We start from the raw sequence: 16,810 nt of genomic DNA, 5'->3' as shown, positions 1-16,810 counted from the left end.
TTAGCATAACGAGTTCGATATTTAATCTCTCCTCATTGTTGTGTAATTAGCTAGTCTGGCTGGTTTTTATGAAAATATATCTTGAACTAATTGTGATTTTTAATTTAATATTTGAAGTGAAAAAATTATAGAAAAGAACTTCATTATTTTTCTGTTTTCTATTTATAACCAAATAAAGAAAAGAAGTCCTAACCTAAAAATCTATCTATAGAACTATTTACACTTAAATACTATGATAACAAGACTAGTGCACTAGTTGTTGTAAGATCAAGTTTTCGCTTGCTAAGCAGTTATTATAGTACTTTAGGCTCATACTGGCAATATAATATGTTCTACTAGCTTGTCCATTTTGATTTTAACATGAAGTAGCCTTGTGCTATACCGTATAGGTTTGTTTAGAATTATTTTTAAATGTTTATTTTGAGTCACTTGTAATTTGTTTTTGTTAGTTTTTGAATAATTTTGAAAAATCTGTGCGCCGAAAGTGAGTATTGTGCCTAAAACAGACAGGGTATAGGAGAAGCTTATTTTTTTTAATTTAGCTTGAATTTCTGGTTCAGAAAAGGGGATAGGGATTTTAGTCTATCTCCAGATTTGATGGACGATTTTTCTATGTGGTTTTTCTACGTCAGTCTTTTATCTAATGTTAGACCAAAGTATTTCACTGAGTCTTTGCACAGAGTTGTAGAAGAATCTATCTTTTAAATTCGTTAAAAAATGGCCTCTGATTTGACACCGTTTATTTTCAACTTCCAGTTCCTACAATATCTGCTATACGATTTCAATGCGTTATCAAACATAACTAACCCTGTTGATTTTGTAGTCTTTCTATTCATTCGAATATGTTTTATTAATCTCCCAAACGATGGGTTGTTGAAAGTGTTGAGAAAGTGAAATCCAAATTGATATTTAGGTATTATGTTCTTACTATCTGCATGCGAACGAATGTGTATTACATACAAAAGATGTTCCAGTTCTTTATTTAGCATAGTGAATAGAACCAGAATAAATACCATACTATAATAGCTCAAAAGCTTTAAAATTATTAGCATTGCACGTTTAAAAAGTTGTTCATAAATTCTTTTACCTTTTATTAATTATTATAGTATTATAATAATGTACTATCGAATGCCTTAGCTCTTTAGTTTAGATAAAACTAATGTGTTACTTTTAGAAAAGAACTGATTTTCGACGGTGATGAAAAAAGATTTAATAAAAGAAAATTGATTGCAATAAAGTTGGCTAGAATCCCCCCTGCAAGAATAAGCGTTCAAGAAAAATGGATTAACACGCTGCTTGGTTGCCTTACGCCAGCAGGCCAGAACCCTAGCAAAGGCCTTTCACAAAAGTTAACATTTTGAACTTATTGATTTAGATCCTTCGGTTGAAGTTTGCCCCAAAAAAGTTCAGAGCAGAACGTTGGCGATCTTTGGTAAATCGTTATTTACGTTACCCAGTCGGAATGAATTTGTCCCTGGCAGAATGCGATACAAAGCAAAGTCCATTTAGTCTAGGTACTTCTTTTCTATTTAGCTGACTCCTTCAACCTCCAGAAGTAATGCAGAGATCGCTTTGTCTTCGACCTTCTGCTTTAAGCTCAGCTGATCTTTACAGTGATGTTCGCCGACGGGTGGCCAGAACAAGACTACTGTTTGACACTCTGGCCTTTATCTAAGTATTTTACCGTGTAGTTGCCAGACTGATAACGATGTCAAATCTCGTCTATACACAGTAGGATAGCTATAAACGATGAAACAATCCTGGATATTCCACCAATTCTAGTGGGTAGAGAACTCGATGACCAAATCGCTAAAATTGCACAAGTTTTTCATAAAAGCCAGCTCAAAAAGAGACAACTAAGCAAAAAGGACATCAACATTTAAAGCAAGAAATCAAAAAAGTAAAGCAAGAGCACTATTTCTAGGCACTCATAAGGCGTAACCGAGGTTTTGGCCTACGATACCTGGCAACCGAATGCGAATAACTACTACACTTGGCATGCACGTAAATCATGACGTTCGCATAGAAATGTGTACATTTATTAAACCATTAAGTTTTAATCCTCCCCTCCTCCCCCGGGGCGAACGCAACAATGATGTTAAGATATTTTAATTAAAAAACTTTCGCCCTTTTGCTCAGCAATGTCGTTCGTGCCGCAGCAGACCATAAATATTCGCCGAATCTGCCCGTGCCCGAGCTTTGTTGTAATGACTAGCACGAATTCATCGTGTTTTTGTCGATTCCCTCTCTCCAGCAGCTTCCAACGCCGGAAACGGCCGACCCGTCGCAGGTTGGCCCGCTCAGTGTGCTCGAGGTGTCCGATCCGAAGATCTGCATCCTGGCCCACCTAATGAGCCCGCTGGAACCGATCGATCCGCTACTAGAATCCCCGCTAGCCCACCCGCTCATGAAGCAACGGGCCGTTGCGTCCGAGCTGCTGAACGAGGTCCAGCAGGGCAACAATGCCGTCGGCGGAATGCTTCTCGCTAACATGGAGCGAAGTTCCGGTAAGTATTTTGTATTTTTGTATTTTGCCCAAAAGAAGACTTTGTCGGTAATGCGATCGCCTTCCTCCCGCCGTTTCAGCTGAGTTTCCCTTCATCGCCTACTATGTGATAAACACGACCCAAACCGATCCCGCCATGTTCTACACGGGTGTGCGCGGAGCCTCGCTGTCCAAGTTTGAGCCGAAAAATACACGCTACACCGCGGCCCACACGCTCGATCTGTACAGTGAGGTGGCATCCATCTGTCGGCCACCGTTGGCGCTAGCCCCGAACGAGGTAGGCAGCGTGAAAAGGGGCCAAACGCCATCCACCGGATACATCATTAGCGTCTACAAGGTATGTCGATAGAGTCCCTTTACGAATTCATAATATTCGACCACACGACCACCACCGCGCCCTCGTTAGGGCCGTTGTGTTTAGCGGGCAGCAAACGACTCCATTGTGATCTCTTATTTTGTTGGAGTTGGGCGTCTAAACCAAACGAACCGCATGCGAACAGGGTCGTACAGGTTGTTGCGGCATTGGGGTTTAGAATTGAATTACAGACCAATCACGTCCGGTCATCACGTACCGGGGTACGGGATGACTTTCGAGTAGGCTAATGGGTTCATCTCTCGCTCTCTCGTCACCGACAATGGGAAGGATAATAATCCTTTATTGTGTGGAAAGCGTTCCCTTTTTCTTGGAATTATTAAGATACCTTTACGTCTGCCATAGGTTTCGTACGTTTCATGCATTCCATTCTGTTTAATTTGAATATCATTGCGGGATGGAACTTTTCTTTAAAATTTATGTTATGTTGCAGTTAACGTAAATGGAGAATATTCTACTAAAACTTTAATTAAACATCAATATTGCAGTGTTCTTAGCCCTTTATAGCCCAGCGTATGAAATTTTACTCGCAAAAATACTTATTTATTTATTTAATTATTTATTTATTTAAAATACATTCTGTTTAAAAAAATGCTGTATTTATTAAATTTCCATCTTGATTTTAATGGTATCAGATGATAACTTAAAACTGGCTTTAGTGCCAGATTAATTTTGTTCATTTATGCTAGTGTTTTGTAGGGTCCAAAGTTCGGGAAAAAAATCGTCGAAAAAATAAGCATCTAAGAAAAAAAAAATATATATTTTAAATTATTCTAAATTGCCTTAGTTTATGATTAAATAATTAAAGACAAGCTTTCGAATATTTTTTGAAACCTCGAAATAGTAATTCTTTGTATGGAAAAATTAAACTTTTGTTCCCCAGACATTTCGAGTAGCATCTCATTATGAGTCTTTTTTTAGAAGTATTACAATTTTTAATGGTTTAATTTATTAAAGGTATTAGATAAGAAGCATACTAAACATTATGTTCAACAAAATCATCCATCTCAGCGTAAAGCTGCAATAAAATAATCTCTCTTAATTTTTCACTCGTCAAACTTTCCATTCCATAAGCAAAAACTTCACGGGTTTTATGTCCGCTGGTACAATTTGCACACAAAATTAATAACCCCATTCATGACCACCCATCATGGCATCGTAAAATCAATCCCGATTACGGTTCCATTTTAGCGTTCCATTATTTGGGCGCCAGTGCTTCGTTACATAAAAACCAAAAACAAAAAAAGCTTTCACACTTCACCAAGGTGATAAATGAACGTTGTCCTTCGCTTCATTTAGTATCCATCGAGCGGAATACAAAACTGCCCGCGGTGTTATGTTTGTCCCCGAAACGGAGAACAGATTTTTAATGATACCGTCCATGTCTGTCCGGTAAGTGTTTGCGCGTCGACAGCAAGAAAGGCCGCTCTAGTTTCATAACTTTTCGCTTGCGGGAAAAGATAAAATTCAAACACTTTCTCGAGCTCGCACAAGCGGGTTGGAAATTTTCAGCAGCTAAACATTGTCGTAAATTGAAGTCCTTAAATTGATCCATTAATATCGATGCACCCTTTGTTTGCAGTAAAAGTTTGGCAGCGTACTCGAAAAAAATCGGAACGAGCCCATTAAATATTGTACACAAATCGAACAGCTTTTGATGATCTTTTACCACAACCTTAAGCGATGGGAACAAAATAGCAAAGTGATAATAATTTATGTCGTTTTAATGATGGGATCATTCATAACAGCTCTTACATTGGGTCGCTGACCGGGAGTTTTAAATTAGAATGATCTTTTTTTATCGATTCTTTATTGGAATTCATTGCTATATTTTATATTGTAGCATAAAATTTACCAAAAACAAAATTAAAGCCTCATTTTTCTTATTCTACTGATCAAACAACTTCTTGCTCAAGGCTGTCGTGCAAATAATAAAACGTCTACCATGAAGTGTTCATCTTTAACGAACCTCAAAATTCTGAAATATTCTTGGCTCCAAAATTGCAACCCAAAAAGCTTTGTCGCAACACTCCAAACAAAGACGCAAAACTTTAAGCGCTGTTGTGTTAAAACCATATTTTTAAAGTTGGTGGACATTATAACTTAAAAATTGTTAAACAGACTTGATTGAAGTAAAATTTTGTAAACGTTAAATAATTACTTCAAAAATTGTTTGATTGGCGATTGTGTCTTTTTTTTGTACCAAAACAATAAAAAAGAATATAGTAAATTTATCAAAGATCCGATAAGTTTACACCGATCAGCAAGTTGCCATTAACAATGCGCCATGTTGCATCTTTTAGAGTGGCCAAGGGAGTTGTCCAAATATAATGTTCATAACCAGAACACAATAGAATAAAATGAGTTCACACCTCTTTTTAGATCATCTGACTTATTAAACTTAATTTAAATATATTTATAACTGACTTGAAAAAAGTTTCTAATATTAAACAAAATCCCTTTTCCAAAGCTCGTCATAACTCTCTACCCATAACATAGTACCCAAAATGGAAGTCGAAATAAGCCGTTAAAATGTTTTATGGATTCTACAATTTACACCTCGCAGAACAAACTTCTGGCCGGAAAGGCTCGTTCCGTAGTACTCTATTATCACTCAAGTATTTCCTGTCCAAGAAAGGCTGTGTGAGTGTCTCGTAAAAAGCACCCGCACTGCTGACGACGGGACCATCAAAATGATACCGTGTAATAAACGCATGCACCAACAACGCCCTCGACGCCAAAAATATTAACTACTGCTAGGCCAACGACAAGCAGGGTAAACCTCAGCCCCGGCTCCAGCAAACAATCAATAGACCGCTCACCGGCATATATGAGGTGCTAGTTACCGTGTGCATAAACTTTCTCCCACAGTCATCAAAAGTCGGTAAATCACGGTAAACTATAAACATACCGCCCATCCTCTTCCTTGGCCCACTGATCGCTCTATGGAGGCGACCAAAGGTGCAGGGCGGCATAAACGTGCGGTGCGGCCACAAATAACTCACTCTTCATCAGCTGCCAAAGTGGGTGCTTTACCGCCGCTGATCAGATTAAATAAACGTTCCAACCGACCGAAACTTTTGTGCTCGCTGGTTGTGGAAAATTGACACGAGCAATGGAAATGAACATTACAACCGAGCGCGCACCATCGGCAGACAGTAGTATTTTTGTTTTGCAAAAATTCAATTAACACAAACAAACGCTACGTCCCGCGGTGGGTGGGTCGGTGGTCGGCTAGGGTTGGGGCGGGAAAGCGTTGAGAAAACGGCCACTAAACTTCAACCATTCATTTTTCTTTCCTTCTGGTTTTCTTTCTTTTTTTTCTACGCTTTCCCATCGCTGCAGGTGTACGAAGGTGATGATGGAGAACGATTCGAGCGGAACTGGCTGTACTGGACCGGTGCCAGGATGATTTACAGGTACGAACCAATGCAAAACGGTTTGAATTGCTTCTGCTTATACTCACCAGCTAGTGTTGGGATAGGATATGGTTTTAGAGATGGTCAAAACGTAATCATCGAAAAATGAAGTTTCGGTATGATTTTAGTTTTTAGATTTTAGTTAGTCGTCGCTCACAACAACTGAAACATTTACTTTTTCAGGTAGTTCTTCTTCTGCTTTTTTGGCTTTGTCGACCTACTAGGCCATGTCTGTCATTTTTTAGGTTTAGTAGACTTATTTTACCACGTAGCCGGATAGCAGTCAGTCCTTGCTACAGGGGATAGATTCTGATGGGATTTTGGACCGGTCGTATCGTGCCCCAGTAAAGGAGTCATTTCGCGACATGTACCAATTATATCAGACATTCAGATTCATTCATTCGTGTTGAAAGATTAGTTAAAATTTATTAACTTAATTCACCCAACACTAATACATTATTCACCTATCAGGAAATTCCAAAGATGACAGAAGCCAACTGAAAGATTCTAGTCTTTCATTTGAATTAGAGTAGTATTGTTCTTTTCAAGTCTTTTGGAAAGAGTTATTCAAATAGCAATGAAGAGTCATTCGAATCAGGAGTTTGCTCCCTAATGATTCATTAATGTTTATAATAGAAAATTAGGTTTATCTTTCGGGTTATTAATCTGAACGTAGTGTTCTGAACAATCTTTGTTAATTATTGTTATTTGTTAATTGTTAATTTACTTTATTAAATAAGCCACAATTATGATCCTTTCAGAATCTTCCTATTTGTGATTCATGTAAAGGATTATACAGATTCATTAGTCTCAATCTATAACCCAACTCCTCAATTTATTTATTATTTATGACAACTTTTTCAAAACCTTGTTTTTACTTAACATTTTAATGATTTTAAATTTATTTATTTTTACCAAAAATAAACAAATCAATTTTCTTCCTTTTATCTCTAACCAAAGGTACCTTCCAAAAACGGCCGGACTGCGAAGAATAACGCTGCACAAAAGTGTATCCTCGCGGGGCGACAAGATGTATCTGCTCCTGTGTGAATGTGCCGACCTGCTCAAGGATCTGTCCGCGGCTGCCCTGCTAATACCGGCCCTAAGGGCGCGATTATGTGGCTACACCGGGCTGTACCGGCCAATACAAACGTTCTGAAGCGTCCCGCATCGCTTGACCGATGTCTTGTACCGTACCGTTGACACCGGCAAACAAAACTGTCCTTGCGCCTGTCGATGTCGAACAAAAACAAAACCAAACAAACAAAAACAAAACCTAGGCAAACATAAACGCGGTTGTGTAATTGTAAGCGTAAAGTAGGTAAGTAAAAATCCACTCTGCCAGAGCACAAATATGATGCTCGTATTACAAAACTTCTCCTGTGCTGAGCAAATCGATTAAACATACACACACAGTAGATAGTGCGAGGCAACGCTGAATGCGTCTAGCGAAACTCAACTACTTTTACTAACAAAACAAACAAAACATACAATTGCTAGAATTACTTAAACTTAAAAATTGCGCCACTCGGTTACCCTAGGGGTCTGTGGGTCCGACAAGCAAGAAAGTTAAAACTTTTCAAACAAAAAAAAACTCGTCATACAAATAGTCCTGCGCTTTGTGGAGTGTACTGTACAAAATAGCGTTTAACGAGTCAACACAATCGAAACCGCTTTATCGAACCAATGTGTAACATACTTTGCCTATTCTCAGGCTTTTAAGAACAAATTATACCAAACAACACCGCATGATGGAAAACGCTCGCGGTATAGGATGTACACGGAAATGGAAAGATCGCCACGAAATTACCATGCCGCTCACAAAATACGCCGTGCCAGTAGAATAGGTTAAAAACCGAACTGTCGTTTGTTGTGCAAACAGCAAACACTTACTGCCAACGTTGGCCCCGTGAGACGATTAGTATCCGTTCGATTTAGACACTGATGTTGCGCGACAGCAAAAGCATAACCTACCCGTAACTATATGGATCGCCAAACAAAACAAAACCACGACACACGACACTTATCAAAACAACCACCAGGAGAATGAGACCGGTTTCACACGACCGTAATGGGATACAATCATGCTGCTGATTAGTTCATATTTACATAAGCGTCTTTTTCCATATACAACGATGAATCGATAGCCCAGGAGCAACCTAAAAAGTGGCTGTACAGAACATTACATATTACATTAAATCCGTTTCACACGACGATGACGACGACGAGCGTGATTGATTGTTTACTTTAAATGTTGAATTGAAGCTGATTTGGACACTTTACTCTGAATGAACTATTCGAACTAAATGAATGAGTCTGAATTTATATTCTTATGAATCAAAAATACTCAACGGTTTTTGCATCCTGAAGATTCATGGTTCGAAGATTCATTATTTCTCAAAGATTCATGGTTCCTCAAAAATTTATGATTTTTTCAACGATTTATGTGTTCTCAAAGCTTCAAGATTCAGAAGATTCAAGAGTCCTTAATGATTCATAATTCAGTAAAGATTTGCGATTCTTCAAAGATTTATTAATCTTCAAAGATTCATCAATCTTCAAATATTTCAAAAATCCTTAAAAAGTCACGATTCCTCAAAGATTCATTAATTTTCAATGATTAATGATTCCTCAACGATTTATGTGTTCTCAAAGCTTCAAGATTCAGAAGATTCAAGAGTCCTTAATGATTCATAATTAAGTAAAGATTTGAGATTCTTCGAAGACTTATCAATCTTCAAAGATTTATCAATCTGCAAAGATTTCAATAATCCTTAAAGAGCCATGATTCCTCAAAGATTCATTATTTCTCAAAGATGCATGATTCCTCAACGATACATGTGTCCTCGATTCTTAAGGATTCGTAATTCTTCAAAGACGTAAGATTCCTCCAAGATTGAATAATCTTCAGAATAAGATTTAATATTCTTCAAAAATTCAAAAACCCTTCAAGATTCTAATTCCCTCAAGGCTTTATCATTTCTCAAAGACTCATGATTACTGAAGAGATTTATGGAGCGCAACACCTGCTTGTTCAATATTTGCCATTCAAGTGCAGAGATTGAACAGTGAGAAATTTCTTTCGATTGTTGAAATGGTTCACCATTTATACCTTCCTCTGTGTATAATTGCTCAACCTACGTTTAAAGAATTGTAATGATACGAGCTAAGAATTTTTAAAATGCTGCGGTCCAACTTTGTTAAGTTATTTTTTATGCGATATTTTCTTACAAAATGAGTACCAATATCGTAATAATCTGTTCTTTAAGCAATTCTTACTACCTAAAAGATGCTTTAATGACGTTGTTAAACAGCACGATCGAACTCTAGTGCTACCTAGGGTAGAAAGAGAGAGAAAAATAATAGTAGAAAGGAATACTATCGCATAGCATAGATGAAAAAAGTAGCAAAAAGGACAAGGAAAAGAAAGAGAAAAGATGAATATATTTATAATGCTTCCGGAGTGTAGTATGAAAGCGAAGCGAATCCTTGCCACATAAGAAATTAATTAAAAAAAAGAATCTACTTATCGTTATCGCAAAACCCGTCTCTAGATAAGCCAACTAAGAGAAGCAAGCGCGATAGTTTTAGAAACGTACCGGAAGCGAGAACATCTATCCCGACACGCGTAGTCATAAATAAACGATACAAAATGACGTTGTATAGCCATCCTTAAAGATTGAAGATTTTTATAACCGATTTCAAATTCCCAATTTTACTAGACTATAGCCAAAACTATATTGATAATGTAAGAATGCTGCATGCGCATACCATAAGTTACGGTACCACAATAGCAATGGATGGATCGCCACTGTTGGGCATCTAGAAGAGGAAAAAAATAACAGCCGAAACTTGCTAAAACAAAGACGAACACAAGCAAAACCCGAAACACCCGAAAACCGCATCGTATCGAATGGGAAGCAGTGCAACATTTAAATACGCTTATATACATAAATGCCATACACCTCTCGGTTTTTAGTGCTTTAGAATAGCGAAATCTTTAGCGACCATCTTCTGAACTAGAGCAGACTGCTGTAGCCGTTCAGGTGCGGCTTCGTAAGCTTCTCTCTTGAACAGTCTTACAGAACTTTTTGTAACGATACCGCGAGACCAACAGACGTTAGGGGTTTAGTTTCGAATTAGATCGATAAAAACAATGTCGCTTTACATAGTTCACACACATACACACACACAGACACACATACAAACACACTATTTCTTGTCTCATTATCGCATTTGTCTGCTGGTTTAAAAATAACAACCAACCACATGTTTCAGCCGAAAGTAAATGTGAAACATGGAGGAAAGTGGTAGAAAGCGTGGGACTTAATAACCACTAATTGTCACCGGAAAGACGTTTAAACAAGAGAACAAAACAAAACACATAACCGAAACGAGTCAAAACTAAGAACTAATTTAAAAGAAAAACAAAACCAAACTTTCTACTAATCGCTTGTAAAGCAAATATGGCAAAGCAAAAGAAAATGGACAGAGTTACACGGGATACCCCCAATAATTCGGGCAACCCAGTGATGGGCCAACAGAGGCAAAGAGATTACAGACAAAGAAGGTAGTGAAAGGGATGCAGCATCCGCGGAGCGAATGGGTCAAAAAAAAGGGAAGAGAAACACTTAAAAAAAAAACTTGCAATGCTGTGATACTGATAAATTTTAATGATGTTAATTAAATCTAAATGCTGTTGCTGCTGTCGCCTGGCACCGCCATTGCTAACTAAAACACGCGCGTTCGTTCGTTCGTTCACGATCCGGAACATGGGACACGGCATTTGAAGTAAAGGATTATTGGTGTGCAAGGTTCACAGGATTTGGTAATCACCCGGCCCAACACTCAAGCAACTCCTTTCCCCCGTTTCATTGCTCCCAAATGCTTTTCTCTTCCGCTTCCGTTTAGTAGTACTTTTAATTGAACGTTATCTCAAATCTTTCTCACCGTGGTGAGCTTTTTATTTTAATTACGTTTATGTATATTCCCTTTCTAAATAGTTACGAAACACCTGCTTCACTCCCAATTTTATCTCTTTACTTTCGAATTAATAGAATCGTAAATCGTCCACCATCCTGTTTCCATCCTTTCCTTCTTTATCACTGGCAAACACATCACACCACCTTCACTGTTGGGAGAAAAAAAGACAAGCAAATAAACTAATAACACGAAACAAACACATCAAGAAACGGAACAAAAAAAACAGCTAAGGATTGTTGTACAAGCGCCCACAAAATAGTAGAAAAGTTGATCGAATGAAAATAAAGCAGCATAAAAGATAAACAAATCAATTGGAAGTGAGATGTGTTTTTTTTTTCGACTCACACACCACAATACATTCGAACATATGCAACCGTTATCCTTCAACGCACAGCCTATCACCATGGCAACGGTAGTTAGCCGCACGATGTAAACAAACGAAAGACGCTCGTCCTTTCGTTTCGATCAGTTTCAAGCATTAAACATTGGAACCTGGTTTGTTCAATTTGGCGAGTGTCTTCAAAATGCCTGATTCCTCTCGAACGCTCGCTGATATCGACGAGATCGATAGTGCCGAGCTAAGGACACAGCTCAAAAACTGGATCGAAGAGGAAGGCATCGAGGCCAACATTCAGCTGCAGATGAAGAAAAATTTAATTGAGAAAATGAGCCGCACGGCGCTGGGTAAGAAGAATTTGGCCTTCCTGTTCGACTTGTTTGTATCACTTTACGTGTCTTCCTCATTTCCAGGCAAGAAAATAGCTCTCAAATTACAAACACAGCAAGGAATCGTACTCTCCCCGCTGGTGCTCGTACTCAACACGCTCGTCGCCGAGTTTCTCTACACACAAAACTGCCACTTTTCACTGTCCATTTTCACCAACGAGGTGCCGTTCAAAAACACACTGCCGGACTTTACCCGCTCCACCAAGTTCCGGTTGAATCGTGCCGAGCTGGGCGAAATCTTCGAAGCACTCGGCATCGAGCACTACGATGGGCTGGTACAAAAGTATGAAAAGTTTGGCACGGACCAGGGCAGCCGGTCCTTGCTGTACATCGTGTTCAAAACAATCCTATCGGCGGTGAAGACGCAGGAAGATAAACTGCGCCGGTTACAGCGTTCGGATAAGCGGAAACAATCCGCCCGGACACTGTTCAAGCAGCTCGAAGTGGAAAAGCTGCACAAGAACGTGGAAAAGCTGCTTCACCGGGTAAAAGTGGTTGGGAAGTCGATTGTCGAGCTGGAAAAGAGTCAGCAGCAACAAACAGTGGAAACTGATGCGAAACCCCTGCAGCACACCGATCGGGAGGAAATTGTGAAACCTGAGGACGAACAATCTGCCCGCTCGCTGCGTGTTTGTTCGGAAAATGTTTCCAAGCTTGTGGAACGGTTAGAATCCTGTACGAAAATGTTCGAACAGCTAATCGAAGCAGTGCGCCACCAACGCAACGAAGACGTTGAGGAAAAGCAGGGTGATGAAGAGGACGAATTGAAGGAACTGCACGAACAACATGAATGTAAGCAGAACCAACAGCGAAAGACTTACACAGAGTTTCTGCATGAGTTGAAAACGACTGAACACGGTAAAAAGTATGTAGCGAAACTACAGAAACAAGTGGCCAAACTGCTGGACAAAGAAAAACAGCAAATAGAAGCGAAATATCGAAAGGAGCTAAGGAAGCTCGAGATGCAACACGAGGAAAGATTGGAAAAAGCACTGAACACAAAACGAACGGCCAGTTCCCCTGTACCTGCACCATCTGACCCAAGTGCCGCTCCCGTGTTACAGCACATTGATTCGCGAAGCGAAGAAAGTCAACACTTTATGCGAAAAATAGACGAAAAGCTTGACCAGCTGTACCGGCAGGAGCGAAACGTGGATGATAAATTGGCCACGCTTCGCTACGATCTGCAACGCCAGGAGCAAAGGCAAAGCCATTACTTCGAATCGCTAAAGGCGGCTAAAACGAAGGAAAGTAAGCTTCAGGTGCTGCACAATGTGGAGAAGGAACTGATAGCAACGTTTGAGGATGAAACGAATGCTATCATCCAGAATGCAAAGCAAACAATTGAACAGCTGGAGAAAGAGAGCGATAAAATTAACAATTCCTTCCAGCGATATTTGCAAAAGCAGCGTGAAGACAAACGGAAGCTTATCGACGAGAAGGTGCAAATATGGAACCGGTATAATGATGAAAAGCTGGAATTGAATCAACGGGAGCTGTTAAATGGAGCTGTTGAGGTATCTCAGAGAGATACTGTGCCTGTGCCGATCATACCAGAAGTGACTGTACCCATTCAACTGCCCGAAAAGGGCACCCCATTTGAGAACCCTTTCCGATCGTTCGATCCTCTAAAGTATCTGAAACGATCTCGCCCGATTGAAAGCCATATGGTGGATGTCGCTACTGGTACAACATCCAATACAGGTATTCAAACGTCGCAGGAAGAAGAGCCGGTACAGGGAATGCTAATGGAAGAACCTCGACCACCGAGTAATGTGCAGCTCTCGGATGTATTAGCGAAGGATACACGCGAGCTGCGCAAAAGCATCGAAGAAAACCTTCAAAAGTTAGATCAAATGAGTCGAACGTACTCAAAATCGCAAAGCTCCTCCGAAAAGCGAACGTTTGATATCGTACCTACGAACCCGCCTGCACAAACAGCGATACAAATGGTTGAACCATCGTCTAACAGAAGCTTAGATGACTGTTCCAGCACCGAGTTGGGCTTATCCGATGGTGAAATTGTGCTCCCAGTTGTCCCTACACTCCAAACCCTCCAAAAACAACCGAAAATTGTTTCGCAGGAACAGGTCGGAAACAGTGGCCGGCAACATCACATCCCAAATAACCAATCCAATGGACAGCAGCCAAAGACGAATCCGCCTCAAGCTGTAAGCTACAGTGATTTATCTATCAGCAGCATTAGTGGCGTAAGCAAACTATCCTATGAAAAGAGCCAAAGCTTCGATGGCGAGCTGGATCGCATTTCCACCGGTGTTCGTTCGAATGCATCACAGAACAGCTGGTCGTAAGTTAGGTCGCGTCTTTAAGCTATATTTTATACACTATTTCTTGCTGCTAAGTGTTTTGAATGAATAAACGTACACATGATTTCCTTTGCTCTGCCGAAACAATTCTTGTTCGGATTAGTAGCCTTTCCTGCCGCGAAACCGTTGTCGATTATCGAGCTGTTTAGATAGGAAGTGAAAGAAAGCAACACTACATCAGTAATCGTAAAACGTGACATACGTTCATTTGTTTACTTACTATTGATCGTTTGCATTCAAAAAATGTATTCCTCAGCACAAAGCACTCATCCGGTACGGAACCATCCGTCCGGTTCAAGCATTCTCTTGGTGTTTTCTTCTCCTAGAAAATGTTCAATGAAACATCCAGTTAGAAAGGGTAACAAACCGAACGAATACCGGCGAACCTTCTTGCAGCAATCACTCTGCAAAAGACACATTTTGAGGTCTGCTCGAACACCTGCACACGCGGATTTATCCGCGAGCTCTTCGGTTCCCTCGTAGCGCATCATTTTGTATGGTTTTGGTATGAATTTGTCCTATTTTACACAAGAAACTGCACTGCGGCCCGAAAAAGATTGTTTTGTTTTGCACAATTTCATAACCCACGACCGATTGACAGCTTTACTGACAGCAGCGTTGCCAACGATTACGATAAACAGATTGTTAAAAATTCATAATCGCCAGATAAATTGAAAAAAGAAGGTTATTTTTTATGCAAATCATCGCCACTTGAATATTCTGCACACCGCATTGGTTTTTTGCACATCTAAATCACTGAAAATTTCTTGTTATCAAACTCAAATGAGACGGAATCAATGGTCGTCACTGCGTCACAAACCGTCAAAATCAGCTGTTCGCACGCAAAACACAGCTGTTTGAACAAGTCCGGGTTTCCCGCAAAGTGTGCCATGTTTCTACGGTTGTTTCGAAAGTACTCTACCGCCCAGCTCGCGCAAGATCTCCGTCTGTACGATGGACGGCTTAAGGAAAAGGTCCCTTTACGAATTAACCACAGCAAACCGTACATTTCTTTCTACACCTGCGGACCTACGGTATACGATTCAGCACACATTGGGCACGCCAGCTGCTATGTACGGCTGGACATTTTGCAACGCATTTTACGCCATCATTTCCAGCTCCCGTTGGTCACTGCGATGAACATCACGGATATCGATGATAAAATCATTGTGCGAGCGCAGGAACAACAAGTCAACTGGCAGCAGCTGGCCCGCCAGTATGAGGATGAGTTTTGGGGAGATTTAAAAAAGCTAAACGTCCGATTGCCCGATGTGAAGATACGTGTTACCGATCATATTCCTGCAATTATTCGCTTTGTGCAAACGCTTATCGAGAAAGGGTTTGCCTACACCACAGCGGATGGATCGGTTTACTTTGAAACCAGCAAATACGAACGATACGGTAAGCTGCAGAAAGTCGTCATCGAACCGGCAAATGAAACAAACAAAGGTAACAAAAGGCATCCGTCCGATTTTGCCCTCTGGAAGGCATCAAAAGCTGGCGAACCTTACTGGGAGGCTTCTGGTTTCGGTGACGGTCGACCCGGTTGGCACATCGAATGCTCTACGCTGGCCAGCCATCTGTTTGGCAATAAGCTCGACTTTCATGCCGGTGGGCTTGATCTGCGTTTTCCACACCATGAAAATGAGGAAACACAAAGCTGCTGTTATCACAACGTACCGGACTGGGTGACGCACTGGCTACACACTGGTCAGCTACATCACGAAGGACAAACGCACAAAATGTCCAAATCACTGAAAAACACGGTCAGCATTAACGAGCTACTAAAAGACTACAGCGCAAACGAGTTCCGTATGCTCTGCCTGTTGTCACACTATCGAAGCGTAATCGAATACGGCCCAGAAGCAATGGTTACTGCGCGCAATGTGTTACGCAAATTCGAAAGTTTCTTCAGTGACACCAAGGCTTACGTTGATGGTCTTAAACCGGCAACGTACGATGCAACTAGCACGGATAGCTTGCTCGAAAAGCTTTCGGAAACACGATCATCTGTGGTGCAGTTTTTAAACAATGATTTCAATACGTCAAACCCAGTGTTGGCGCTAGGGGAACTTGCTTCAAGCGTGCAAAGGTTAATCAACAGTCCACAACAAAGTGCATCCCACTCGTCGTTAATAGGTGCTTCCAACGTGGGAGCTATTCTTGCCGTGACGGAATACATTCGTCATGAATTGCTTTCTTACGGGTTGGAATCCATCGGCAAACAATCCACCCAGCACAGTCAAACCTCTAGCGAGACAGAACAATCGTTTGAAAAGCTAATCGAAACGATTGTGAGCACCAGAAACGAAATCCGGCAGCAAGCAGTGGCAACCAAAGATGCTCAGCTATTCAAAGTGTGTGATTTGCTACGCGATCGCTTGTCGGTGGCGAATGTCGAGTTGAAAGATCACGGTAAAACCTCATCGTGGAATTTCCGAGAAAGGAGTACAAAATAAAATTACTTTAGATTGCC

General features: G+C 40.4%; 4 protein-coding genes across 4 annotated transcripts in view; 3 read left to right on the top strand and 1 right to left on the bottom strand.

Annotated features, from left to right (window-relative positions):
• Window positions 1-7,457, top strand: part of LOC128297944 (uncharacterized) — a 29,221-nt gene extending 21,764 nt beyond the window's left edge. Inside the window, exons 3-6 of the mRNA XM_053033664.1 lie at window positions 2,258-2,507; window positions 2,587-2,843; window positions 6,225-6,298; window positions 7,259-7,457. Coding sequence (XP_052889624.1) covers window positions 2,258-2,507; window positions 2,587-2,843; window positions 6,225-6,298; window positions 7,259-7,457 — 780 coding nt within the window. The remainder of the gene's footprint in view (window positions 1-2,257; window positions 2,508-2,586; window positions 2,844-6,224; window positions 6,299-7,258) is intronic.
• Window positions 7,458-11,805: 4,348 nt separating this feature from the next.
• On the top strand, window positions 11,806-14,319 carry LOC128298261 (centriole and centriolar satellite protein OFD1). The gene is made up of 2 exons (XM_053034006.1): window positions 11,806-11,965; window positions 12,032-14,319. The coding sequence occupies exons 1-2, from the start codon at window positions 11,806-11,808 to the stop codon at window positions 14,317-14,319; spliced, it is 2,448 nt and encodes an 815-aa protein (XP_052889966.1).
• An 11-nt stretch (window positions 14,320-14,330) lies between these two features.
• Window positions 14,331-14,896, bottom strand: LOC128298260 (cytochrome c oxidase assembly factor 5). The gene is made up of 3 exons (XM_053034005.1): window positions 14,721-14,896; window positions 14,555-14,653; window positions 14,331-14,475 (listed from the first exon to the last, which is right to left on the bottom strand). The coding sequence occupies exons 1-3, from the start codon at window positions 14,823-14,825 to the stop codon at window positions 14,434-14,436; spliced, it is 246 nt and encodes an 81-aa protein (XP_052889965.1). The 5' UTR covers window positions 14,826-14,896; the 3' UTR covers window positions 14,331-14,433.
• Window positions 14,897-15,197: 301 nt separating this feature from the next.
• Window positions 15,198-16,805, top strand: LOC128297612 (cysteine--tRNA ligase, mitochondrial). The gene has a single exon (XM_053033289.1). The coding sequence runs from the start codon at window positions 15,225-15,227 to the stop codon at window positions 16,791-16,793; it is 1,569 nt and encodes a 522-aa protein (XP_052889249.1). The 5' UTR covers window positions 15,198-15,224; the 3' UTR covers window positions 16,794-16,805.
• Window positions 16,806-16,810: the final 5 nt, after the last annotated feature.

This window comes from Anopheles moucheti, chromosome 2 (genome assembly GCF_943734755.1).
Source record: "Anopheles moucheti chromosome 2, idAnoMoucSN_F20_07, whole genome shotgun sequence".
Lineage (NCBI taxonomy): Eukaryota > Metazoa > Arthropoda > Insecta > Diptera > Culicidae > Anopheles > Anopheles moucheti.
Note: the sequence above shows the minus strand (reverse complement) of the source record. Positions and strands in the feature narration are given on the sequence as shown.

Excerpts from the sequence above, each read along its gene's own strand:
- LOC128298261 (XM_053034006.1), top strand. The coding sequence starts at position 11,806 with ATGCCTGATTCCTCTCGAACGCTCGCTGATATCGACGAGATCGATAGT. Across the intron at positions 11,966-12,031 it reads AATGAGCCGCACGGCGCTGG|GCAAGAAAATAGCTCTCAAA; the intron begins GTAAGAAGAATT and ends CCTCATTTCCAG.
- LOC128298260 (XM_053034005.1), bottom strand. The coding sequence starts at position 14,825 with ATGATGCGCTACGAGGGAACCGAAGAGCTCGCGGATAAATCCGCGTGT. Across the intron at positions 14,654-14,720 it reads AGAGTGATTGCTGCAAGAAG|AAGAAAACACCAAGAGAATG; the intron begins GTTCGCCGGTAT and ends ATTTTCTAGGAG. Across the intron at positions 14,476-14,554 it reads TTGAATGCAAACGATCAATA|CTCGATAATCGACAACGGTT; the intron begins GTAAGTAAACAA and ends CTATCTAAACAG.
- LOC128297612 (XM_053033289.1), top strand. The coding sequence starts at position 15,225 with ATGTTTCTACGGTTGTTTCGAAAGTACTCTACCGCCCAGCTCGCGCAA.